This window comes from Lactuca serriola, chromosome 5 (assembly GCF_051521515.1).
Source record: "Lactuca serriola cultivar US96UC23 chromosome 5, Lser_US96UC23_V15, whole genome shotgun sequence".
NCBI lineage: Eukaryota > Viridiplantae > Streptophyta > Magnoliopsida > Asterales > Asteraceae > Lactuca > Lactuca serriola.
Genome location: NC_136412.1, coordinates 313665033 through 313692112, shown reverse-complemented (window position 1 = coordinate 313692112; position 27080 = coordinate 313665033). Strand labels below are relative to the sequence as shown.

Genomic DNA, 27080 nt, shown 5'->3' with positions numbered 1-27080 from the left:
GATTTCGGATCTCCCAAATGGTTCAATTATGGTTGAGCCGGTAATTCGACAGTTGGATCGTCACCTCAGTTATGAGATCAGGGAAGCAGTGGACCGCTTAGGTTCGTGTATGTTAAGGTTTACCGTTGGTTTTGGAACCATCGCTTTTAGTCTTGGATTTGATGATGTCAGGATTCGATGTATGGACCCGATCGGTTGGATCGGGAGGTTGTTAGGGTCACAGTGGCAGGATGACTAGTGGAAACTAGTTCCAGAGAAAGATTGCGTTCAGAAGTCGTGGGAGCGACTAAGTAAGGAGTCCTTGGGCTCCACAGTTGAGTTGGAACTCGGTGTTGCAGATAACCGACAAATGATTGGAGACCAGGAAGGTCTCGAGATATTTTGGGAAGCAACCATAGGGCAATTCAATGTTTCAGGCAGTTCAGTGTTTTAGGCAGATCAGTGTTTCAGGCAGTTCAGTGTTCCAGGAAGTTCAGTGTTTCGGATAGTTTCAGTGTTATGGACAGTATTAGTATTTGTGTTGGAATGCAAGTGCTGACGGTATAGTTGGTTGATTTGGAAATGGCAAGTCCCTCTTAGCAGGATCAATTGAGTCTTCTGCCAAGTATAAGTGATCTGCAAGGATAAATAGGCAGGTAGCCTTTCTTTTAGGGTGGAAAACTCGAGTTATTGGAAGTTGAGTAATCAGATGAGAGATAAGCAGGCTGGTTCCAAAAGCACCGATTCAGTATGAGTGGCAGAGTGGATAGAAAAGTTATAGATAGTCGAAGTATCTTCAGAAGTCGCTGGAAGCGACTGGGAGATTGCGATGGGGTGTAGTGACCGGTGGGAGTCCGGTAACCCAGATATCGGCAGATTAGTTGGACCAGGGTGGTCTCAGTGCATCCGGTAGGCGGATGAGGGGCAACAGAATTTTCATTCAGAGGTAGTAACGATAAGGGAAGTATGGTAAGAGGCAGCAAGTTGACAGAGGGTGCTATGCCTCTCACAGCAGGGTTGGATAATCTCAGAGGGGAGGGTTTGAACTTGTTGCACAACTCTCGTATGAGTCTTAACTGTTGCAGGGATGATTCTTTCACTCGAAGGATTATCTGATCCATTCAATGGGACGGGTGCTCAGCACTAAGTTATGGAAATAAGGAGCATTCAGTATGTACCAGCAGTAGTGACCAGCACTGTGAGTGGCTGGAGTGATGGACATCGTGAAGGGTATGATCTTCACAGTGACAAAGGAGGTGAATAGCTATAGAAGGCAGCCTTGGGAAGGCCAGAGAACGCATGAGGAAAAGAGAGTATAACCCAAGAATGTTTAGCGTAAGTACTCAGGGAGTACCGGAAGGATTGTAAGTTGAACAGGAGGTGTTCTCAAGAAGGTTGAGGATTAGATTGTACTCGGGGATTTTAACTGCAAGGATTATGCCATCCAGAATGACCGGACAGAAGGTCAAAAGGGTTAGAGTCACCAGGCAGGGTGTTGGAGGCGGATTGCAGGCCAGTTGGACATAGCGAACTTCGAGGATAAAGTTTAGTTTAAGTGGGGGAGAGTTGTAACACCCGAAATAAAAAAGGCCAAGAAAAGAAAAGAAACCCATAAGTTTAAGGGGTCAACTCGTCGAGTCCAAGGAAGAACTCGACGAGTCGGTGCGGGTTCCGTGTCGCAGATTAAGTGACCGACTCGACGAGTCGGGGTTCGGACTCGGCAAGTCCGGTCTGGGTTAGGAAACCCTAATTCCAGGACTTGGTACCCTATTTAAGCATCTTATTCTCTTCCATAGGGCTCATTTGCGGCCCCTATAGTCCAGAACCCCAAACCCTAGCCACCATAACCATGTTTGGAGCAAGATCTACCCTTGGTGAAGTAATTTGAAGCTTGGGAGAGAAGAGATTCATAATGGTGCAAGAGGAGGCCTTGGATCCAGAGTTGGTGGAACTTTTTAGAGCATTTGGAGGTAATGAATCGTTATCCTTGGCTTTCTCCTTTCTAGATCCATCTGTCATGGAGTTTTAGGGTTTCTTTGAGAGTATGTGATGAGAAATTGGTGCACAAGTTAGATCTGGAGTTGAAACTCCAGATCTGAGCTCTATTTGGATCAAAGATGCAGAAAGCCCTATTAGTTGCTATGCAAAATCCATTCCCCATGAGTTAAGTTCCTTACTAGCTTGGTTTTTGGTATTATGAGACAAGAAGCACGTAAAGGTAGCAACTTTATGTTGCTAATGGACTCTAGGAACCCAGATCTATTTTTTGGAGCAAAGGAGTAGCTCTGTGACTCGAGATTATGGGAATACTCGAAAGGACTCGGCGAGTCTGGGAGATGACTCGGCGAGTCGGGCTAGATACCAGACTTAAATCGCGTAGTAACTCGGCGAGTTGGATGAAGATAGTCAGGAACTCGACAAGTTGGAAGAACAACTCGGCGAGTCTGTTGAAGATTGCCTTGGACTCGACGAGCCTGTTCTTGGACTCGGCGAGTCAAGTCGTGAAACCCCAAACCCTTCTAGTTAAGACTCGGATCAGTGAGTTGAGTGGAGACACAGTGAGTTGGACAGGACAGAACTCGGAAATCAGTAGACTTGGCGAGTCATGGTCTGACTCGGCGAGTCGAGTTGCGAATGAAAGGGGTTTTTGAGCTTATGAACTCGGTGAGTCAGTAGGCTGACTCGCCGAGTAGGGTCAACCTGGAAGGTTGACTTTGACCAGGACTTTGACTTTGACAAGAATTAACTTAGTTGACTTTTGGAGGACTGTCAGACTAAGTGTTATATTGATATTGGTAGCTCGGAGAGCTAGAGGAGCAGCGCCTCAGAGGGTTGTCGGTTAGCAGCCAGAGGGTTATCAGCAGAGCTCAGCAGTTCAGGTGAGTTTCCTTCCAGTAGGAACGGGTCTAAGGCCACAATGCCAGCCCGTTTAGTTAGCAGTAGTTTCCGGACTTCGTTCCGATGCAGTAGTTAGTATGTTTGATGCCTTTGTGGTTCAGACAGGATTTATGTGTTATGTGTTCCGGGCTACGGCCCGATGCGGTATGCAGTATATGTGTTCATGCCAGTTGATATGTTATGCTATGCGATGTTCAATCAGTTTCCTGACTTCGGTCCGATGCAGGGGGCAAGGCCCCAGTTAGTCCGGACTTCGGTCCGATGTAGGGGACAAGGTCCCAGTCAGTTCCGGACTTCGGTCCGATGTAGGGGACAAGGTCCTAGTTAGTTCCGGACTTCGGTCCGATGCAGGGGGCAAGGAGCCAGTTAGTCCGGACCTCGGTCCGATGCAGTGGGCAAGGCCCAGTATGTGCTTTATATGTTATTGTATGGTATGAGGTAGTTTGGGGGAGTTCACTAAGCTTCGTGCTTACGGTTTCAGTTTTTGGTTTCAGGTACTCAGTTTTCAAAAGAGGAGCTCGGAGAGGTTGCAGTGCACACACCATAGTCAGTTAGCCTATAATTGTTTACTCTGATAAAAAGAATATGTTTTGAATTAATACTCTGAATTTATGTTATGACCGGTGATATGTTTTTATAAATATGATTTTAGTAATGTTTTAAAGAAAAAAATTTGGTACGGATTTTTGGGTCGTTACTTTATCTCTTCAACACACACACCTTAAGGGACCATAATATGTTATAAAACCTAAATCTAAGAAAAATGACATGAAAAGATGAAAACTTGAGGACTTAAAAAGGGTCTAGAAGATGTACACAAGTGAATGGGAGGTTTGCTTGTAGAATCAAGGCACTAACTCTCCTTCTTCTTAATTCAAAACCAGAAGAACCTGCAAAATGAGCACCAAAGCTTCAAAAAGGGTTAGGGTTTGGACAAGGAATCATTTGAAGGTGATGGAGGCTGAGGGTGGTGGAAAACCTAACCTTAACTTCCTTTAAATATCGCTTAAAGTTCGGAAATTAGGGTTTAGCCCAAAATGGTTGCCACGACATGACCACTTAGTGCCATGGCGTGGCACTTATTTAAAGCACACAGTCACAAATCAAATTGCCACGTTGTGGTGATGCCATCACCATGCCGTGGCCATCCAAATTATATATATATATATATATATATATATATATATATATATATATATATATATATATATATATATATATATATACATACATACATCGAGTTCCAGATGTTACAAAATACATAAAGTTCGGAATTATAGTCTAAAACAATAGATGAAAAGCTGAAAATTTTCTGCCATGATATGCCAACTTCGGAGGACTATAAGTCATTGAAAATAATACCAAAAACGTCAAAATTATCATCTAAAAACTCTGAATTACGTGCTGGAAAGAACTTCATGCCAATATGACTTCAAACGAATGAGATATGCATGTTTTAAAATTTTCATAGAATACAGAAGTCTAAAAAATAGCTGAAATATATATGTTTTAGAAATTTCACAGAATACATCTTGCAAAAAAAATGAAAATCTAATATAAATTTAAAATAAATAGTACCTTTTACGCCAAATTCCATAAACGCCTCTTGTAACTCGTATGCGTGATTCAATAACTAGAAAGTCGAGTTCCATCAGGTAAGGGTGTCACCACATAGAAGGGTGTCACCACATAGAAACATCTTCGTTTCTAACCCACAATCTTTTATCGCATTTTTGAACTTAGTTATCCTTTATGATGACAATCTAATATACAATATTGCGTTTTGGACGCTCAGACTTGATAATTTTGGAATTTTAGTCCATTCCTTACCGTAAGGTTTAAAATATGGTACATACACTTAACTTTAAAGAAATTTACAATTTTGTAAAGAAAAAATTGAATTTATCAAGACATAATTTTATTTATTTTTAATTAAATTTTGTATGTTTTGATGCAAAAATAAAATGGTATTTTAATTAAACTACTTTAACTAGAAGCCGGATATTTAGGATTGAAAATTAGACAAAATTAAAATCTTCAACATTTTCTTGGTCGTTCAATTATATTTTGAAGAATAAGGTTTCTAAAATACTTGGTAAAAGAAAGAAAAGAAAACTCCTCAAAAGAATATATTTAAACAAAACCATTAGAATGGACTCCCAAAGATACAAATATAGTAGTACAACAAATAAAGCAAAATGTACAAATTCTTCTAGAATTCTACAACCCTCAAATACAAGACTTTTAGTGAAAATTGACGTCGACAATACAAAATGGAAAAGCTACACTACGATTGGATAATGATAAAAATAACTGAAACAATTCGTTCTCAATCATATTTTTTTTATATCATAAAAATTACTAAAATTGAAAAATATAAGCATACATTGTGCAAATATGTATTACAGATGTTTTCCTAAGCAGAACACAATTAGAGCATTCATAGACGAGAAACACTAACTTGTCTACTCATACTAAAAAAAATGGAAAATAGAACTATTACAAACAGGATTCAAAGTCCAAACATATTCAAAATATTTATTAGGATTTTGGAGATACGAACTTCAAGAAGACTATTATCAAGGAAGATTATTTCGGTGGCAATTACATTTACACCGATATCTGTTTGATTAGGTGTCTAAGTCAATAACTAAATTGATATATACTTGAATTAAAAACAAAATTCTTTTTGGTTGCCCTTAAAACTAGTGATTGACTAGAATGACTTTTGGAGAGAGATTAATTTATTAATTTATTATTTGATTAATAAATAGCAATAAATAATTTGTTAATATATTATGAGATCAATATATTAATTAGAAATAATATTATTTAATTAATAATTAATCTGAAATTAATTGAAATTAATTTTGTGAATAATTTAAAAATGCAGAGACTTACACTATAAATATTAAAGGAAAGAACAAGAGTAGAGACCATACTATCATATCAAGAAAAAAAAAGACCATTAACGGAAAATTTGCAAGACTATGGGATAACACTGTTAACTATAGTGAATATCATTCAACAATATTTTTTTTATCTAATACTAAGAAGACCATGACCAAATGTGATTTTCTTGGACGAAGGAGACCCATTAACAATATTGGACCATCTCTCTCATGGATTCATCGACATCCGAGACATCTATGGAAAAACACTTCAAGAAATACATAATTCGCAATAAGAAGTATGGAGATCGATTTAGTAATAAACGATGTTTTTTTCTTATTTAGACATGTTAGCTACATAGTCTTCATTGAAAACACAATTGCTAATACCAACAATCTCACTATTACACAGGGGAGTAAGAGGCATACAAATCGAAGAAAAGTATCAATCGAAAGATATAGTCCTTCGAGTGACACTAACACCAAATCATCTAATATCAACACTAACAGGAGTATATCTTGCTACATCATAAATAGGACCCTTAACACATCAAAAATTATATTTAAGAATAAACTATAATGATACAATACTAGTCTACTCTCTAGAGAAAAAGACATAAAGATCAACCAAACAAGAATAACAACAATAAGTTTTTTTTGAAAAAGTCACCAAGCACATCGCGCAACTATCACCAAAATTAAAAAAACAAAATTTCTCAAATCACATTCAATGCGCTACATCACAACCCTCACTCCTGCAAAGAAACAAAGGCGAAACACTAATACTGAATAACATGAATGACACCTCTTCCATTTGTCGAGTGGGGAAGATGAGTAAAGCCACATAGAGTACACAAATAAAACATTACTCCACGGTAAAAAAGAAGATTGAATATTTACTATTCGTGATGTAATATATGGTGTAATGTTATGTAGTTTTGTTTTGTGTTAGAAACGTCTTAGTTGGAATAATGTGTTAGGTTTAATCATGGTGTTTTCCACCATGTAATATTTTTCTCTTCTTTATGTATAAATAAGGTCTTGGGATCCCTGAAGGTTTTACACTTCTGCTATTTAGAAGCATAAAAACATCGACAAATATTTAGAGAGAAAAACTCTTTGAAAGATAATATTTTTCAAACTTGTGATGTTTAATCCATGGATCCAAAGATCTTATTTATACACAAAGGAAAGGAAAAAGGTTACATGGTAGAAAACACCATAATTAAACCTAACACACTATTTATTGGAAATCTTCATAATTCCAACCAAGACATCACTAGGTGAATAATCCTGCTGACACATAAAAGAAATTTACAAAACATTACCTCATATATTATATCATGAATAGTAAATATTCTTTCTTTTTACTATGGATTGTAGATGTGTATTGCGTTGCTTCTCCTACTATATGTTGCTTTATCATCTTATTATCTCCCCCCCTCGATGAATGGTAAGTGGCTTAATTGCTCACTTTATTATTTCATTATTGGTGTTTCGTCATTGTTTTCTTGCATTATTGACAATTGTGACATGGCGCATTGAGTATGGTTTGACAAATTTGTTTTTTGAATTCGAACTGTAATTATGTTGTAATTATGCGAGGTGCTTGGTGAATTAATTGAATGGTTCTTCGAAAAATCTAATTGTTGTTATTCCTGTTTGGTTGTCTTACTTGGTTGTCTGTACATGTTTCTCTAGAGAGCAGAGTGGTCTTGTCACAATGTAGTAGTTTATTCTTACATACGACTTTTGATTTTTTTCTATATCCTATTTTTGTTGCAACAAGATATACTCCTATTAGTGGTGATATTGTATGATATGCTGTCAGTGTTACTCGAGACTCTATATCATTTAATGGGTAGTCTACTTCAGTTTGTATGACACTTGCTACAATATGCAAGGGTGATATCATTGGTACTAGTAGTTATGATTTTTCCATCGAAAATCGGGTAGTTGGCATGTATCTTCAAAAAATATCTTATTTTTGAATGAATAGTTCTCTACAACTTCTTATCATAGTTTGTAGTTTTGTTAGGAATTCACGTATTTCTTGAAGTGTTTTTAATAGATGTATAGGATGTCAATGAATCCATGAGCGAAATAGTCCCATATTGTTAATTGGTCTCCTTCGTCTAGGAAATCATCTTTCGTCATAGTGTTCTTAGTCTTGGATAGATGTACAGTATGTACTATACTCTTGTTGTATTTTGCAAGTGGAATTGTTATTGTTTCTTCTTTTATAATGGCCTTGTATGATTCCTCTAATGTTACATCCGCTGCTACACTGCTTTTATAACATTTGTGGGTTGTGTTCTTTTCGGCAACATAAGAATTAGTTATTCCCCAGTCTTTGTATACTCTCTTGTATGGTCCATTGAAGATTAAATACCATATTTTTATATTATTTTCTTGATTTGTGTTGGGTGGTAGTGTGATGACATCTACGTTTTTTACTTCTTGCATATTTGATGATACTCCTAAGGATGTTGATTATGTGGTGTTGATGGTGCTTTTTTATCAGCTACTAGGAATTAGGAACTGAAGTGTTTGTTTTAATTCTAATTCTTCTTGTTTAACTCTTTCGAGTTGTCATTGAAGTGGTACTTTTTTCTCTTGCTTTTGTTTTAGCCGACATTGAATTTGTTTTTTTAACTACGTCCATTCTCTTGTAAGTGTATTTGCAATATGATTGTTTTCACTTTTTATGTATTTCAGTTAAGGATGATAATGGTGTAGTTGTAACTGCCACCAAATTAATCTTCATCAGCAATAGCCTTCTTAAAGTTGGTATCTCCAGAATCCTAATAGATATTTTGAATCTGTTCGGAGTACGATTCTTGTTTGTAATTGTTATATTTTAAAATTTTAACATACGTTGACATGCTGGTGTTTCTTTGCACCCTCCATCCTACATACTGTTATGGATGATTTTTTAGCACGTCGGGGAAGATTGCAATGTAGTCTAATTACAATTAGTAATGTGGGATATGATTATTGAGGAGTTGTAATGTCTTTAGGATGGTGACTGAAAGCATCGTAATCCGTCAATTATGAAATAATGTTGCCTTAGGCTGCAAGCAAATGATTGTACATGCATGATGGTTTGTGAGATGAAGCCATATTGTTAGGAAATTAAGAGTTTTAGTGGGTCGGTAGAGTAAACAAACAACAAGGATTTAATGGCACGTGGTTTAAAAACACAGGAATTGAAAGTATAGATATGGGGAAAACGTGAAAGGTGATGGGGATTTAGATTAGGAATTAAGTGAAAAGTTTTATTGGGATGAAATTTACATCATTGTTGATATGGAAAGTATGGTTTTTATAATGGCTAGTTTAAGGTTTTGAATTGGTGACAATGTGGGAATCATATATTCACTATTTTTTTGGATTTTCACAGCTTTGATATTACAACTCTAATGTTGATTTCGACAGTGATATATGTATGACATGTGGTATTTTAGGGAACTCACTAAGCTTTGTGCTTACCAGTGGCGGAACCAGAAATTTTGACCAGGGGTAGCACAAATATTTTTCCTGATAAAATATAAGAAGTTATACCAAATTAAACACATAAAATTAATTGGTTATGAAGAGGCAAATATAGATAGATGAACTAAAAAGAAAAAAACATACCTTGTAAATTTTATCTTTAGGCCATTGTGTCTAGACTTTTCTCCCAAATTCACTTACAAGAGAATGGAAGTCGTTATGAAACAAATTCAACATTAACTAAACAAAAGCAAGAGCAAAAAGTAGCACTTCAACGACAACTCGAAACAGTTAACCAAGACAAAATAGAGCTGAAGCAATCAAACAAAGCACCATCAACACATGCCATTTCATCAACATCCTTAGGAGTATCATCGCATACGCAAGAAGTAAAAGACGAAGATGTCATCACGCTACCACCCAATAGAAATCAAGAAAATAATATAAAAAAGTGGTATGTAAACTTCAATGAACCATATAATGGAGTATACACAAGCTATACACATGTTATAAAAATAGGGCAGAACAGATGCAACATTAGAAGAATCATACAAGACCATTGTAAAAAAAAAGGAACAAAAAACGTGAACAAAAGTTCAACTTTTAACATACCACTATCAAAATTAAATACAAGAACAAGAGTAAAGAACATACTACCAACTCAAGAAAAAAAAGGAAATTAAAAGACCACCAACATCAAATTTTGCAAGACTATGGGTTGACTATAATGAATATCATTCAATACTAAGAAGACCAAGACCAAAGGTGATTTTCCTTAACAGATACCCATTAACAATATGGTACTATTTCTCTCATGGCTTTATTGACACCTAAAACATCTATGGAAAAACACTTCAACAAATACATGATTTCCTAAGAAAACTACAATCTGCAATAAGAAGTTATGGATACCAATTTAGTAAGAAATGAGATCATTTTCTAAAGATACATGCTAGCTACCCAGTCTTCAAAGACAAATGTAACACAACTACTAATACCAACAATCTCATTCTTACACATGGGAGTAGGTGCCATAAAAATTGAGGCAAACTATCAATCGAAAAGTATAGTCCTTTGAGTGGCACTAACACAAGATCATCTAATATCAAAACTAACGGGAATATATCTTGCTACATTAAAAATAGGATCCTTATCACATCAAAAATCATATTTAAGAATAAACCACCATGATACAATACTAGTCTACTCTCCATAGAAAAAGACATAAAGATCACAATAGACAAGAATAACAGCAATCAACTTTTTCGAAAGCTCATCACACAAATACCACAAAATTCAAAAAACAAGCTTCTCAAATAACACTCAATGCACTATGTCACAACTCTCACTACTGCAAAGAAACAAAGGCGAAACACCAATAATGAATAATAATGTAAGAAATGACGCCACTTCCTATTCACCGAGCGGGAAAGATGAGAAGATGATAAAGCAACATATAGTACACAAATCAAACATTAATCCAGTAAAAAAGAATAATGAATATTACTACGTGAATAATCCCGCTAACACACAAAAGAAAATTACAAAACATTACATCATAGTAAATATTCTTTCTTTTTACTACATATTGTAGATGTGTATTGATGTTGCTTCTTATACTATATGCTGCTTTACCATCTTATCATCTTCCCCCCTCAACGAATGGGAAGTGGCTTTATTTCTTTATTTGTGTTTCGCCACTGTTTTCTTTGCAGTATTGACAATTGTGACATGGTGCATTAAGTATGGTTTGACAAATTCGTTTTTGAATTCAGACTGTATTATGTGAGGTGTTTGGTGAGTTCTTTGAAAAATCTGATTGTTGTTATTCATGCTTGTTTGATCTGCTTGGTTGATATGTATGTGTTTCTCTCAAGAATAGACTAGTCTTGTCACATTATAGTAGTTTATTCTTACATACGACTTTTGATGTTTTCTGAATCCTATCTTTGATGCAACAAGATATACTCATATTAGTGTCGATATTATATGAGATGGTGCTCGTGCTACTCGAGAAACTATATCTTTTGATGGGTAGTCTACTTTGGTGTGTATGACACTTACTACAATATGTAAGGGTGACATTGTTGGTACTAGTAGTCATGTTTTTTCTTGTCAAATACTGGGTAGCTACATGTATCTTCAAAAAAGATAATGTTTCTTAACAAATCATTCTTATAACTTCTTATCATAGATTGTAGTTTTGTTGGGAATTCTTGTATTTCTTGAAATAATTTTCCATAGATATATAGGATGCCAATAAATCCTTGAGCGAAATAGTCCTAGTGTTCTTAGTCTTGGATAGAAATCCATTGTTGAATGAAACTCATTGTAGATGACAATGCTATCCTATAGTCTTGTAAAATTTTATGTTAATGGTCTTTTTATTTCTTTTTTCTTGAGTTGATAGTATATTCTTTACTCTTGTTCTTGAATTTAATATTTATAGAGAGTATGTTCCAAGTGGAATTATTGTCATTGTTTTTTGTGTTTGTTCTTTTATAATGTCCTTGAATGATTCTTCTAGGAGGTGTTTAGCTTAGCTTTTGAATGACCAAAAGTCCTTTTAAAAAAAGATCATAGGCAAAAGATGTTTGGCAAAAGACTTCTAAAAGCTACTTTTTGATTTTGCAAAGAAGGAAAATCAACTTTTTGGAAAAGTCAAGAAAACCTGACTTTTTGTAACTTTTCCAAAAAGATCTTTTGGTCTCTAAAAAGCTAAGCCAAACACCCTCCTGATGTTGCATCTGCTTATGCGTGGGTTATGTTCTTTCTGGCCATGTGAAAATTAGCTATTCCTAATCGTTGTATACTCCCTTGTATGGTTCATTGAAGATTACATACCACATTTTTATATTATTTTCTTGATTTGTGTTGGGTGGTAGTGTGATGACATCTATGTCTTTTACTTCTTGCATAGGTGACGATACTCCTAAGGATGTTGATTATATTTCGGGTGTTGATGGTGCTTTTGTATAAGCTACTAGGATCTGAAGTGTTTGTTTTAGTTCTAATTCTTTTGGTTAACTATCTCGAGTTGCTACTTTTTGCTCTTGCTTTTATTTTTCCTTTATTTTAGCCGAGTTGAATTTGTTTCAAAACGACATCTATTCTCTTGTAAATGTATGGGCAATGTAATTTTTTCACTTTTTATGTATTTAGGTATCTTGATGTGAGTATCTCCATAATCCTAATAGATATTTTGAATCTGTTTGGACTATGAATCTTGTTTGTAATCATTCTATTTTATATTTTTATTGTGTATAAACATGTCGGTGTTTCTCTGCACACCCGTCCTACATACCGATATGGATGATTTTTGGCACAATGGGGAAGATGCCAATCAATTCCTAGTTACACTTGATAAAACAACTAACTTTATGGAAACATTTAGTAAAATAAATATCAAACTATTAGTAATAAAAAACAAAATACAATGTTTCAATCAAATCTAAAACGATTCATAAGCCAAAAGTAATACAAAAAAAGAACCTGGTCCAGTTGTAATACGCCTACACAGGGTGCTTAGCCAGTCATCATTGCCGTTGATGAACGTTCTTCTTTGGAAAGCTGAGGGATTGAGGGATGAACTGAAAGTGGTGAATCGATAGGGTATTTATAAGTTGATTGGAAGGATTGGGTTTTGATTTGTAGCAATGTGGGATACGATTCTTGAGGAGTTGTAAAGTCTTTGGGAGTTGTAATCCGTTAATTATGAAATAACGTTGCCTTGGGCTGCAAGCAAATGATTGTACATGCATGATGGTTTGTGAGATGAAGCCATAAGGTGAGGAAGTTAAGAGGTTTAGTGGGTCGGTGGAGTAAACAAACAGAAGGGATTTAATGGCATGTGGTTTAACACATAGGAATTGGACGTAGATTTGAGCCACAAATTCCAGAGACTAGGGTGTCTAGAGGTCTTTGTTTACGTTTTCATTTCAGAGGCCTAGTTTAAGTTAAGCTTCGTGGGCTTTTCCATGCTTACATGTTTAGGTCTATTTTCTTTATATATAGAATATAGATAGTGTGTATCTTGTAATAAACCCCAACATTCTAGAAGTTAATAAAACCTCTCTTGTGAACCATGTTAGTCCTTGTGTTGTTTATATTCTTTGCATCTTATTTGTTAGTGTGTGTCCTGATTAAGCCCTAACATCAGAATCATACAGTCAAATGTAATAAAACGAGTTCTAGAATATAATATATGAATTTTACAATAGAAAGACAAAGAAACATCTTATGAAATCAGAGAAAAAGTTTTCAGAAAATGTTAAACGAGAAGAGTAATAGGTAATCAAATCATATTTTACTCATTCTTTCACTTATAAAGAATTATATAATTTATATCAGAATATGTTATATTATACATTAATTATAAATTATAATAATAAGATAAAATTAATTTTCAAAGCAGTTCCCCCTTGAAATTCCATAAGAAATTAAGAATTGCGTTCATATCTAAAAAATAAAAAGGGTATTTGGTGGGACTTTCCTCTTTTGGTTATGTTTCTTAATAACGTCTAGGTACATCCATGTACCCATGATCTGCAATAACGTCTCTATACATGAACCAGTATCGGTATCATGTTAGCAAAGTTGTGAGGCTCTCTCAGAGATACATGGACCAGTCCGCATCGGACACTAACTGTTGATCAGTCCGTATCGAAACTCGGCCGATCAAAGATTAGGCTTAAAAAGCATTGTCTTGGTCTAGGCCGATCTTTGATTATAAAGCATGGTTTGGTCCAAAAAGATATGGATTATTTTTAAAATTATTTATCATTGTTAAATAAGTTTAGAAAATGCTTATCTTTGAAGTTGATGATCTTCAAACAATGACCTTTTGATGTAACGTCGTTTTAACATGTTATTTAATATTTAATATAGTAAATTACACGAATGATACCTATGGTTTGGTGTAATTTGCGTATTTGTTCCCTAACTTTTTTTTCTAATCCGGAAGGTCCCTATATTATGTTTTTATTGCGTCATTGGTCCTTGCCTAAGATAAAAAGACTATTTTACCCTTAATAATTTATTTTATAATTTATTTATTTATTATATAATCATTTATATTTTATTATTAAAGCTTATTGTCTCCCCCTCACGAACCCACCCCCACCCATTATGCGATTGAATTAAGACAAAATTGCAAGAATGGTCCCTATGGTATGTCCAAAAATGTTATTTTGGGCCAAACATGTTTAAACTAGTGAAAATAGTCCAAAAGTTTTCATTTTGCTACGTTTTTTGTCCAAAACAGTTTTAAATTTATAAAAATGACAAATTTTCCATTTTCCATTTGTTTTTTTCTTTTCTTTTTGTTATTTAATTATTTTCTAACTAAAAAAATATAAAAAAATAAAAGAAATCTCTATTTCTCTCTCTCTCTCTCTCTCTCTCTCTATAACACCCAAAAATTTCAAACCAATTTAAACTTTTTTTTTAAAACATGTCAAGTTCATCAAAACGTTACAACTTTGTTTTCAAAATATTATTTCTCAGAGTATTCCCAGAAACATAAACAAAATATGAGGAGTTGTACGATCATGCCTTCGCCTTGCCGCAATCCCCTGATGTACCTGAAACAATAAACTGAAACTGTAAGCCCGAAAGCTTAGTGAGTTACCCCCAAAATACCGATACACATACAGTCCACATAACCATGTCAGCAATAACATATCATAACAAACTGAACATAACAGCACGTAATGGGTCCACAGCCCTACAGACTGTAATATCGACGAGCCCACAGTACGAGTCTCCCTCAGCCCGTAACTAGAATGCTCCCGAGCCCACAGTGCGAGTCTCCCTTAGCCCGTAACTGGATTGCTCCTAGGGTTTGTTGGCTACCGCACGAAGCAGTACAACCTCAACCCATCCCATGTAACAAGCACATAACATAACCACTGAACATGCAATAACCACATAACATCACAGGTAGTCCTACAGATCCACCTAACTGGCATAACCACTAGCATGCAACATTAACTCGTACTCAACATCTAACACAACTCAAGATAACATATCAAATGGGCCGGCCTTGGTGCCTTAGACCCCTTAGTATAGTGAGGATAACTCACCTCGCAACTGTCGTTTGAAACTAGAAAGCTCAACTCCCGGATCACCAACACGAACTTCACCACCTATAGTTACCATAAAACCCTTTTTCATAAATCTCCAAATTACCAAAATACCCTCAGAAGTCGACTGGTCAACCCTTGGTCCAAGCCAAAATCCGCAGTCAAAGTCAACAGTCCATGTCATCGACTCGTCGAGTCCTTCCTGGACTCGAGAAGTCGTGAAATCCTTGATTGGCTCGTCGAGTTCCCCTTTAACTCGCCGAGTTCATACGTGTCCAAGAATTTGGGAGAAACCCTAGCCGACTCGCCGAGTCTTCGAACGACTCGCCGAGTTCAAGGCAATCTTCAACGGACTCGCCGAGTTGTTCATCCAACTCGTTGAGTTCATGGCCATCATCAACGGGCTCGCCGAGTTGTTCCTCCAACTCGTCGAGTCCTTGCAGACCTTCATCCATGCAGACGCTTTATAAGCCATGACAAGGTTCCAGATTACAGATCCAAGCTTCTAAGGCATGTTTATCACGTAAAGTTGCAAACTTTACGCACATGCAAGGCTCTAAAGGTCCTAAATGACCAATCTAAGCTTCCAATGGAGCTTTGCACCTTGGGAGAGTCTCATTCTTGCACAAGCTGGAAACTTTATGGACTAAGAAGTCCAAGGGAGCTCAGTTCTGAAGTTACAACTTCAGATCTTATCTTGCACACAAGAATAGCTTCCATTCATACCATAAAAACCCTAGAATTGTCCAAAGAGGGGATCTAGAATGAAATGAGGTCAGGGTAACGATTATACCTTCCACAAGATGCCCAATAAGGTAGATTTCAGATCCCACAAGCTCCTTGCTTGCTCTCCAAGTTCCCTTCTCCACAAAATCCTCTTCAAGGCTCAAAATACACAAATGAAACACACACACTCGATTAGGGTTTGAGAGGGACAAGAAACAGTAAATGGGGAGGATGGGGGAGGCCAATGATCCTTTAAATAGGGTGCAAACCCCCGATATTTAGGGTTTCATCTGCCAGCTCCTACTCGTCGAGTCCCTTCTTGGACTCGGCGAGTACGTCATTAAAATACGTGGACAGTCCGTTGCTACTCGACGAGTAGGAAATCAACTCGTCGAGTAGCCCTTGAAATCAAGAAACTCCCACATTAAATCAATACCTGAGAATCGGGGCATTACACACGCACACACACTCTCTCTCTCACACACACTCTCTCTCTCTCCTCCTAATCACCAGAAAAGCCCAGCAACCATCGAATTTGTTGCCTTCTTCAGCCCAACCTCTCGTCTTCTTCCTATTTTAATGACAGACCGACCTAATAACCACCAAATCGCCGCCATGGCCAGCTGAAGCAAGCCTCCAATCAATCGCAAACAGGACCGTCAACACTGTTCAGCGGAGAAGAAGAACCGGCGACAACCACCATTTTCCTTTTTGTATTCATCTCTTTTCGACCCTCAAGCAGCTTCCATTCATTCTTCCTTATTCCTCCATCGATCTCGGTAACCATTTTTCTTTTCTGTTGAGAACATACCATTTTCATCTTCTTTAAATGTGATCCCGAGTTCCTTTTCAGTGTGTGTATTTAACCCATATCTCAAAGTTTGATTATGGAGCAGGTTCTGTAGATGCCACCTCTGATACCAGTGATGGTTATGAATCGGCTGTAGGGGCAAGATCAGTTTTCAACTTAGGTTCTTCCAAGATCAGTTTGCAACCGAATTTAACTCCTAATCGGGCATATCTATCCTCATTTATCCCCAATTTCCTTTAATTCATGCTCAAGCAAAGTCGATTCCTCAACAATACAAGGTATCTTATCAGATTCAAGCCTTAATCCTTATGTTCAAGTTTCGATTTTGGTTGGTGCTATGGCTTGCTTTAACAAGAAGCTCCAGCAAGGGTTAGATCGAAAAAACCGAACCTTGAAACACTAACAAGGTTAGATCGACGACAAGGGTTTCACACTAGAAATCGGAACCCCCTTCACTTCTCAAAATCCAATCGACAAACACAGTCACCCAAAGTCACACCCTCCTTCTCCTTCTTTTAAACTCGATTATAGTTCTCCTTTTTCTTCTTTCTGAATCGATCGTAGCTCCTTTTATCTCTCTTTTTTTTTTACATTTGCAACTGTTAGGAATGGTGATAATTGAGGAATAAGGGAGGTCTTGGGTGATTGAAGGTGGCGTTGGGTGGTGGTGGTTGTGTGGGTGGTATAGGGTGATGAACAGGAGAGAGAGGGGGGGGGGAGGGAGAGAGAGAGAGAGAGAGAGGGATGGAAGGAGGGAGAGAGAGAGAGAGATAGAGAGAGAGAGAGAATGAGAGAGAGAGAGAGAATGAGAGAGAGAGAGAGAGATTTTCTTTTATTTTTTATATTTTTTAGTTAGAAAATAATTAAATAATAAAAAGAAAAGAAAAAACAAATGGAAAAGGGCAAATCCGTCATTTTTAGAAATTTTAAACTGTTTTGGACCAAAAACACATCAAAATGAAAACCTTTGGACTATTTGTGTTAGTCCAAACTTGTTTGGCCCAAAGTGGCATTTTTGGACATACCACAGGGATCCTTCTTGCAATTTTGTCTTGAATTAATTGAGAACAGATCTTTTACGATTCAATTATGGTGTCACCTCCGCCATTGTTATCTTCTTGTCCACATGACCACAATCGGATCTAACCTTCAGTGCAACAAAAAACAAAGACGGTCGGTTTTTATTTGTGCTCCTACAAGATGAAATCAGAGGCCTCGAAATCCTCCATCGAAATCTGTGGAACGGAGAAGATGGGGAAATCTGATGAACGAAGAAGATGGGGAAATCGGTCCTGTACAGCAGAAGGTACAATTTAATGAAGAAAGAAGATGGTGAAATCATTTATCAATCCAAGGCGACTTGCGCCTTTTTCTCTAGATCCACCGGCGCTAAGTCTCAGAATCGATCGATTTTTGAAACCACTGATGAACACGAAGTCACGAACCCATCGTCAGAGATTTTAGAAGTTCTTTGTTTGCTTTAACCCATCGGGAATCTTTAAGAAGTTCACCAACCGATAGTTTTTGATATTTAGAGGAAGAATAGAGATGGTGTTGAGCATATCGATATTGAGTTGCAAGTCTAGGGGTTTTCCGAGTTTTTATTTTATGGATTTGTGTTCATCTGTTATAGATTCGATGGTTCATGTCCAAGTGTTCGATTTTTGGATCTAAGTTAATCGGGTTTGATTTCATGGAATTTTCAAGTCTTAGGATCGAATTTGATTTCAAATTCGTTTTGATTACGTGTGTATCAGGAAGCAAAACAATTTTCTAGTTTCTAGGTTCTTTAAATTTGGTTTGAGGTTCATTAGATTTGATATTAGGGTTTTATTTCTAGTTTGAATGTGATTTGCTTCTATTTGGTTGTATTCCATTTTTTGCTGGTTTGCCGGAGAAGAAGTTGGCAGACGGAAAGGAAGAAGAGGGTGAGGGGTGGGTTGGGTTGGGTGGAGTAGTAATGGATAGTGGGACCCATTATGTTTTTCTAATTATATATTTAATTTTACAAGAAATAAAAAAATTAAAAAAGAAATTAGTTAGGGCAAAATAGTCTTTTCGTGTCTGTCAGGGACTGAAGCCGCAACAAAAAGATACTATAGGGACCTTCCGAGTGAAAAAAACAAGTTAGGGACTAAGCGTGCAAATTCACCCAAACCACAGGGACCATCGGTGTAATTTACTCTAGTTAATATAATTCGATTGGTAGGTTTATCACAAAAGGTTTTCGTATTTATAGTGACCTAACAATAAAAAAAGACAAAATTGCAAAAATGGTCCCTAAGGTATGTAAATTTTTGGGGATTTAGTCAAAACCTCGAGTTTTTTGGATTCATGGTCCTTTTGGAGTGGTTTGTATGTAAAAATAGTCATCCGATAATTGAAATGACTATAATACCCTTGGGGTATTTATTTTTCATTTTTCATTTTTTTTAAAATTTAATATTAATTTATTCATTTTAACAATTAAAAAAATAACAAAGGACCCATCTCTCTCTCTCTCTCTCAATTTTATCAAAAAATACATTGACTCGTCTACTAGAATATCGAGAAGCCTAGACAAGAATCCAATTAAAACAAACACCCGAAAATTTAGAACCGATACTGAAAAAATCATGATCAAGAATCTAGGATAATCCAAATAAGAGAATTATCGGAAAGAAGTAGAAGATTGAGTTGATTTAGAGAGCCAATTAACGAAGGAATTGGAACGAAGACTAAGTTAGACATAAGTTCGAGCACCTGGAGTGCATGAAGATTTTGTCCTAACCAATCAAGTATTCGCCATGGAAGAGAAAATCCTAAAGAGGTAGCCAATTGAGTACATTTCACCAAAGAATCAATAGAAAAATATGGGAAATACGCCCAACAGGAGTTTGTTGGAAACATCATCATCTTCTTCCTCTCTTCATATTCTAACCAACACCACCACCCATCTCCGCTTCCGTCGATAGTTGGGTGCTCTAGAACCCTAGATTTGAGATAATTTGACACGATGTTGTTGATCCCTTACTACTTGAAGTCGATCAGATCTATCACCTTTCTTACTCTGCTTCCCTGTTAATTACAAACATAATCCAGTCAATACAATCAGATTGGAGCACGCTTCTTGCTAACAAGTACCAGTGAGGAGATAAGTTGAAGAACGAGAGAGATGGCAGTGAAGATTGACGTCGCTGCTAAAATGATAGTGGCATTGGAGGTGGGTTTCAACGAGAAAAGTGGTGACGGAGCAGGAAGACCACTAGGCCTGGCAATGGAGCGGGTTTGAACCTGATCCGATCCAAACCCTTAACAATTATATGGGTTTGGAGGATAGTTTTTTTTATCCGTTTACCCGTTAAGGACCCGTACCCGTTAACCCTTTTATTAAAAGGGTCGGGTATGGATCATCATTGATTCGCTCCGTTTATAACCCACCTCGTATAAATTTTAGAATTATATATTTATATCTAGTACTACCTAAGGTTTACTTTTAATTACAATCGAAAGTCTAAAGAGAAAAGACCAAAGACTAAATTGTTTTAACATAGGTCTCTAGGACTCGATTTCTAGACTTCCAATCATCTACTAAGAATCATGATGTCATTTATTTGTATTCCATCAAGCAATCACCAATTTCATATGTATATCAATAAAGTCATTTTTCAACCGAAAGAAGGTTTGTAATTGCTATTATTTATCAATGCAATTGACGGTCAAAAATCAATCAGAAGTTACTACAATAATGATTTTAATTCCAACTGAAAGTCCTCGAGTACGTAATGTGTTTTCTAAATCAACATTTGTTTTATTTGATAAATGTTATTTTAAGATTTACAAAAAACGTGTTTGATTTTTCAAAAAACCTATGGGTTACGGGGCGGGTTTGGATATATGTTGATTCGGTGGATAAGGGTATGAGTTTGACTATTCAAAACCCTGCGGGTTACGGAGCGGGTTTGGATCGGATTTTGAAATTTGTTAAAAGGGTTTAGATCAAGGTCGATTCGCTCCATACCGCTCCATTGGCAGGTCTAAGGACCACGATGGATGTGGGGGCTAAGAGTTTCTTGTGGGTTTTTTCTTTGTATGGTTTTCCCTATTTGTTCTAAACGGAGATTCAGTATCAAATTCATGGTAAAATTGATTTTGACTTAATAAAATCGAGAGAGAGAGAGAGAGAGAGAGAGAGAGGGGTGGGTAAGTCCTTTGTTATTTTTTTAATTGTTAAAATGAATAAATAAATATTAAATTTAAAAAAAATGAAAGAAAAATGAAAAATAAATACCCCAAGGGTATTATAGTCATTTCAATTTTCGAAGGGACTATTATCACATACAAACCACTCCAAAAGGACTATGAATTCAAAAAATTCGAGGTTTGGACTAAAACCCCAAAAAATTGCATACCACGTGGACCGTTTTTGCAATTTTATCATAAAAAAATAACTTTTTAATATGTAAGGCTAGTAACCGAACAATGAACAAATTTATATGTTCAACCAAACGGTAAAGAAGTACATTATTGTTTCCAAATATATAATAAATAATAATAAAAATAATAATTTTTTTTGTTTTGTATACATTTAGTCTTTAATATTTTTGTTCTTATTTGTCAATTAAATTTGTTATGTTGTTCACAAAATACCATTGCAACCTGCTATTGAAGGTTTCCGACAACTTTATAATCTCCCACAAGCAGAGACGGTTTTAAGGGGTTCCCGGTGTGGCACTGACAACCCCTAACTTTTCTGGCTGTAGTGGAAAAATTATCGATTTTTCGATTTTTTTTATTTATTTTTCATATATCGGCAACACATATTCATCCCTGCAACACCTACTACATATTCCTACGTCCGTCCCTGCCCACAAGTCTTCGAACAACATGAGTTTTCCGGCGATTTCAAACCCACAAATCGAGATGACTTCTGGACCTTCAAACTCCCAACAAAATTTCAATCGAAAACGTTGAATTCTTGCCCCATTTCGTGGGTATCCTCTGGCAACTTTTATGGTGGTTATAGCGGGTGGTGATGATGACAGTTTAGGGGTGGTTGTAGGTGGTGTTATGAGGCAGTCGATGGTGTATGGAGTAGATGAGGATGACAGGACGTGGTTCCGGTGGGGTGTGTGGTGTTCGAAGATGTTGATGTTTCCGGTGTTGAAGATATTCGAAGGGGTAGTTTACAGTGTTGCATAGGTGGTATAAGGGAGCTGGAACGATACGGAAACTGTCGGAGCCGGAGAAGAAGAAGATCAGAGTTGGCTGGAGAATTTGCTGGAAAACTCATATCGGTTGGAGATTCGCCGGAGAAGATGACCCGAGTTTAGTCAGAGATGTAAATAACACCGAAAACCGGCTAAAACCAAAGCAACCCAACCGGTCATAATGGTAGGATATGAACTAAATGTGTACAAAAGAAAAATATCTTACATTTTCAAGGCATTTTCTCAAAAAAAATATTATAATTTATGAAAATGTAACGATGGCTTTGTTTTTATGTTGTGTTGCCCAATGAGCATCCAGGTACATCTCAATATCAACAGACACCAAAAATTGCGTCCAGATGCATCAAACTTCTTAACCACCCTATCACGTGACGTGGTCAATCATTGTGTTTTCAAATTACTTCTCACATGGTCAACCAATACGATTCAAAAGCAGTAACAACTGACAAGAGGTTTTAAAATTGATTTGATTATTTAAATACTTGTTTATGTAATAATGGATTTTCTTTGTCAATTTGTACAACAAAATATTTTTTAACACAATCTGCAGCCATGCTAAATCATAGTTGGTTACTTGGATATAATCTATTAACAATTTTATTTACATTGTGCCTAAAGCAAGAAAAAAAAAACCATTTAATGGCATAACATAATCTCTTTATAGTTTGTTAAACATCATAGTTTTATATACTATTTACGAATATAAGGTCACATGGAACAAGTAGCGATACACTTTTATTCATTTATATCAATAATCACTGTATTTCAATTATATCATCTAAATACAAAATATTTTTCAGTATTATAAGTTATATAGATTTTATATAATATTCTAATAAGAGCTATTATAATTATATAGAATTTCAAAATATAATATTCCAATAAGAAAAAAGAAAAAAGGTTCAATACCATGTTTTAGTAGAATTTTCAAAATAGAGCGTCTTAATAAAAACTAATATATATATATATATATATATATATATATATATATAAGGTAATAAATTATATATAAAGGAAATAAATAAAAATACATTATTATGTTCTAGATAGTGAGTTAAATAAAATGAGACATTGAATTTTCTGAAACAAAATTCAATGTTTTGTACATATCCAATAGAGTGCAAGCTATAAATACCACATTAATACAAAGCTCAAATAGCCCAATCAACTTCCTTTCTTTATCTTTGATTCTACAATAAAGTCCAATTTTTAATTCTTTCTTCCCTACAAGCCACCAATGAGGGCAAACTGGTAAATTCCACAAAACCTACAACTAGCCTGCCACAAGGGCAAACAGGTAAATTCCTACGACTAGATCAACAACTATATATATACTCTTAAAGTCTAACGTCGATTTGGCTGTTCTTATAAAGTTAGCCACTCAACAACACCATAACCTTTTCGCTTCTTCTATGCTCATATTTGGATCCATTCATTTGAAGATCGATTCTGAATCTAAAACCCATAATTCCAAGAATGTCCCTAAAAATCACCAAGAAACACAACAGACATCTCAACAATCCCTTCCCTTCAAAACCCAAATCTTTACCCTTCAAACATGGCACTCTTTTCTTAAATTCCCAAACTACCCTTCCACCTCACCAAATCTTCCCTATTGGAAACGATTTTGAATTAATTTGGAGATCAGAAAATGGAGGGTGTGTTTCCATTTCTCATAAATCCAATCCCACACGATCCATTTGGTCTACAGTCCCTGGTAGATCATTCATCTCCACTGCCATGGCAGAAACAGAGGTGGAAGAAAGCAGAGGATCCTTCATCATTAAGGATAAAAATGTCCAATTTATATGCAACCATCAAACTATCGAAGACATCAAGGTGTTGAAAAGTCAAACCGAATTCGAATTCGAATCCGGGTTTCTCGAATTTCAATCCGAATCCCCGGTTCTGTTAATAACAGGTAGGGTTTTTGGCATGAAGAAGAACAAGAAGCCATTGTTACAAAAATGGGAATCTATAGAAAAAGATGTTTGTAGCTATGTGAATTATTTCATTTTATTTGATCAAAAGAACAGTAATCAGATTGGGTTCCAAGTGAAACTCGGAAAACCCAACTTTGTAAATGTAAAACTTTCACCGAAAATTTACCGGGGGCATTTTCGTAAATTGACCCGACCTCGAAGAATTCGAATTCGGTTATGCGGGAGGAGAAGACACCAAGTGGTTACAGATTCGAGTAATGAAGAGGAAAATGTTGCAATGAAAGAAAAAAATGGTTTAGGATTTGGATTTTTTAATAGGATTTGTGTTACATATTCGAGTGAAAGAAATGAAAGATTTTTTGGATTTGGAGAACAATTTTCTCATATGGATTTTAAAGGAAGAAAAGTCCCGATTTTTGTTCAAGAACAAGGGATTGGGAGAGGTGATCAACCAATTACATTTGCTGCTAATCTTGTTAGCTACAGGTAATAAATGTAGTTTCATTCTTTTTTTTTTTTTTTTTTTTTAATAATTATAATTTATATACATCAAAGAAATGAAAATAGTCAAAATACATTGTTATGATGTGATTATACAGAGCTGGAGGAGATTGGAGTACAACATATGCACCTTCACCATTTTACATGACATCAAAGATGAGATCTCTTTACCTTGAAGGTTACAATTATTCAGTCTTTGATCTAACACATGACGATAGTGTTCAGATACATGTGAGTGACTTTTCTCTCTATTTTGACTTTGAGGTCAAAGTCAAACCAATTACTTTTCAAACTAACAATTTGATGAAATTTGTGCAGATACATGGCGATAGTGTGGAAGGTAGGATATTATATGGAAACTCGCCTTCTGAGCTGATTGAACAATTCACCGAATCCATAGGTAGACCACCTGTTCTTCCTGATTGGATTATATCTGGAGCAATTGTGGGAATGCAAGGTGGAACAAATTCAGTAAAGAATGTTTGGGAAGAACTTGTGGCTTATGATGTTCCAATATCAGCATTTTGGTTACAGGTAGTCTTTCATTTTCATCCTCTTCATTTCCATTTGAAGACATTTTAGTAAAATCGATTTGAATTATGGAATTTTGTAGGATTGGGTAGGGGAGAGGAAGACAGTGATTGGATCACAGCTATGGTGGAATTGGGAAGTGGATGAAACAAGGTATCAAGGATGGAAAGAACTTATTAGGGATCTCAGTGTGAGACATATTAAAGTCATGACATATTGCAATCCTTGTTTAGCTCCAGTAAGTAAATCATTTTCTTTGTCAAAAAACAATTCGAGTGTATTTTCATGTGTTTTAAAGATTTCAATTTGATGTATATTAGATGGATAGAAAGGTGGATGCAAGAAGAAACCTATTTGAAGAGGCGAAAAAGTTGGACATTTTAGTGAAAGACAAGAATGGAGAAGCATACATGGTTCCCAATACAGCTTTTGATGTGGGAATGTTGGATTTGACACATCCTCATACTGCAACTTGGTTTAAGAAGATTTTACATGAAATGGTGGATGATGGTGTTAGGGGATGGATGGCTGATTTTGGGGAAGGGCTTCCTGTTGATGCGTGTATTTACTCAGGTGAAGATCCGATTTCTGCTCATAATAGATACCCTGAGTTATGGGCTCAAATAAATCGGGAGTTTACAGAAGAATGGAAAAGTGGGCTTGTTGGAAAGGAGAAAGAAGACCCTTCAGAATCTTTAGTTTTCTTTATGAGATCTGGTTTTAGAAATAGTCCAAAATGGGCAATGCTATTTTGGGAAGGGGATCAAATGGTGAGTTGGCAAGCTAATGATGGAATAAAAAGTGCTGTTGTTGGGTTGCTAAGTAGTGGGCTTTGTGGATATGCGTTTAATCATAGTGATATTGGAGGGTATTGTGGTGTAAATTTGCCCTTTTTCAAGTATCGAAGAGATGAAGAGTTGCTATTAAGATGGATGGAGTTAAATGCATTCACTACCATATTCAGAACACATGAAGTAAGTTATTTCATTTAGCTACCAATACCATTTATTTGTGTTCTTAATTTTATGTTCTTATTTTGATTAGGGGAACAAACCATCTGTTAATAGCCAGTTCTATTCAAATCAAAAGACATTAACACATTTCGCACGCTTTGCTAAAGTCTACAAAGCATGGAAATTTTACAGAGTCCAACTCGTGAAGGTGACATAAAATACTAGAAATCATTTTGCATACAGAGAAATAGGCAAATTGATCTGAAGTGTTTTGTTTATAATACAGGAAGCAAGTGAAAAAGGTCTTCCAGTTTGTCGTCACCTGTTTCTACATTACCCTAATGATGATCATGTACATAGCTTGACGTATGAGCAGTTTCTAGTTGGGGAGGAGATTCTAGTGGTGCCTACTCTTGATAAACACAGGAAAAATGTCAAAGCGTACTTTCCTGTAGGAGAAAGTTGTGTTTGGAAACATATATGGACAGGAGATTTATACGACATAAAAGGTTCAGAAGCTTTGATAGAAGCTCCGATTGGGTATCCAGCAATTTTTGTCAAAGATGGATCTGTTGTCGGAGAGAATTTTCTAAGAAATCTGAGAGAATTCAGTATTCTGTAAATAATTGTTGTATGTAATTTAGGTTGTTCAGTTTATTCATCCATTGATTTCTCATACGCATTTTGAAAACCCTAAGATATTGTATGGAGACACTAGAAGCTTTATGCGAATTGTCACGGATGTAGATTACTTAAAAAACAAAGCCCTTCAGCGAACATCTAACAAGATCAATGGAAATTCATCTAATCAAACAGGTGCTAGATACAATTAGAAATATGCAGATTGAAAAATTCAGTATACTGAGATGCCATTAAAGCGCAAGGTCCAAATTATCTAAACTAATGCATATAATTAATCAATACTAACCAGAAAGAGTGCGAATATATTACATAATCAAATGCTGTTTATCAAAGAAAACCGACCTCCGCTTGAAGACTGGAACTGGAGACGAAGTAAATGAAGGATTTGTGAAGATGTATTCATGAAATTGATGGGTA

At 36.0% G+C, this 27080-nt stretch overlaps 1 protein-coding gene across 1 annotated transcript; it reads left to right on the top strand.

Moving 5' to 3' along the window:
* Positions 1 to 23244: 23244 nt before the first annotated feature.
* Positions 23245 to 26753, top strand: LOC145054987 (uncharacterized). The gene is made up of 7 exons (XM_079003264.1): positions 23245 to 24522; positions 24636 to 24768; positions 24856 to 25071; positions 25151 to 25306; positions 25389 to 26042; positions 26113 to 26229; positions 26308 to 26753. The coding sequence occupies exons 1-7, from the start codon at positions 23570 to 23572 to the stop codon at positions 26641 to 26643; spliced, it is 2565 nt and encodes an 854-aa protein (XP_078859390.1). The 5' UTR covers positions 23245 to 23569; the 3' UTR covers positions 26644 to 26753.
* The last annotated feature ends 327 nt before the right edge of the window (positions 26754 to 27080 follow it).

What these genes read in the sequence shown, in the direction of transcription:
- LOC145054987 (XM_079003264.1), top strand. Translation starts at nt 23,570, where the DNA reads ATGTCCCTAAAAATCACCAAGAAACACAACAGACATCTCAACAATCCC. An exon ending in GCTAATCTTGTTAGCTACAG is followed by an intron (nt 24,523 to 24,635) that starts GTAATAAATGTA and finishes GTGATTATACAG; the next exon opens with AGCTGGAGGAGATTGGAGTA. An exon ending in TATCAGCATTTTGGTTACAG is followed by an intron (nt 25,072 to 25,150) that starts GTAGTCTTTCAT and finishes GGAATTTTGTAG; the next exon opens with GATTGGGTAGGGGAGAGGAA.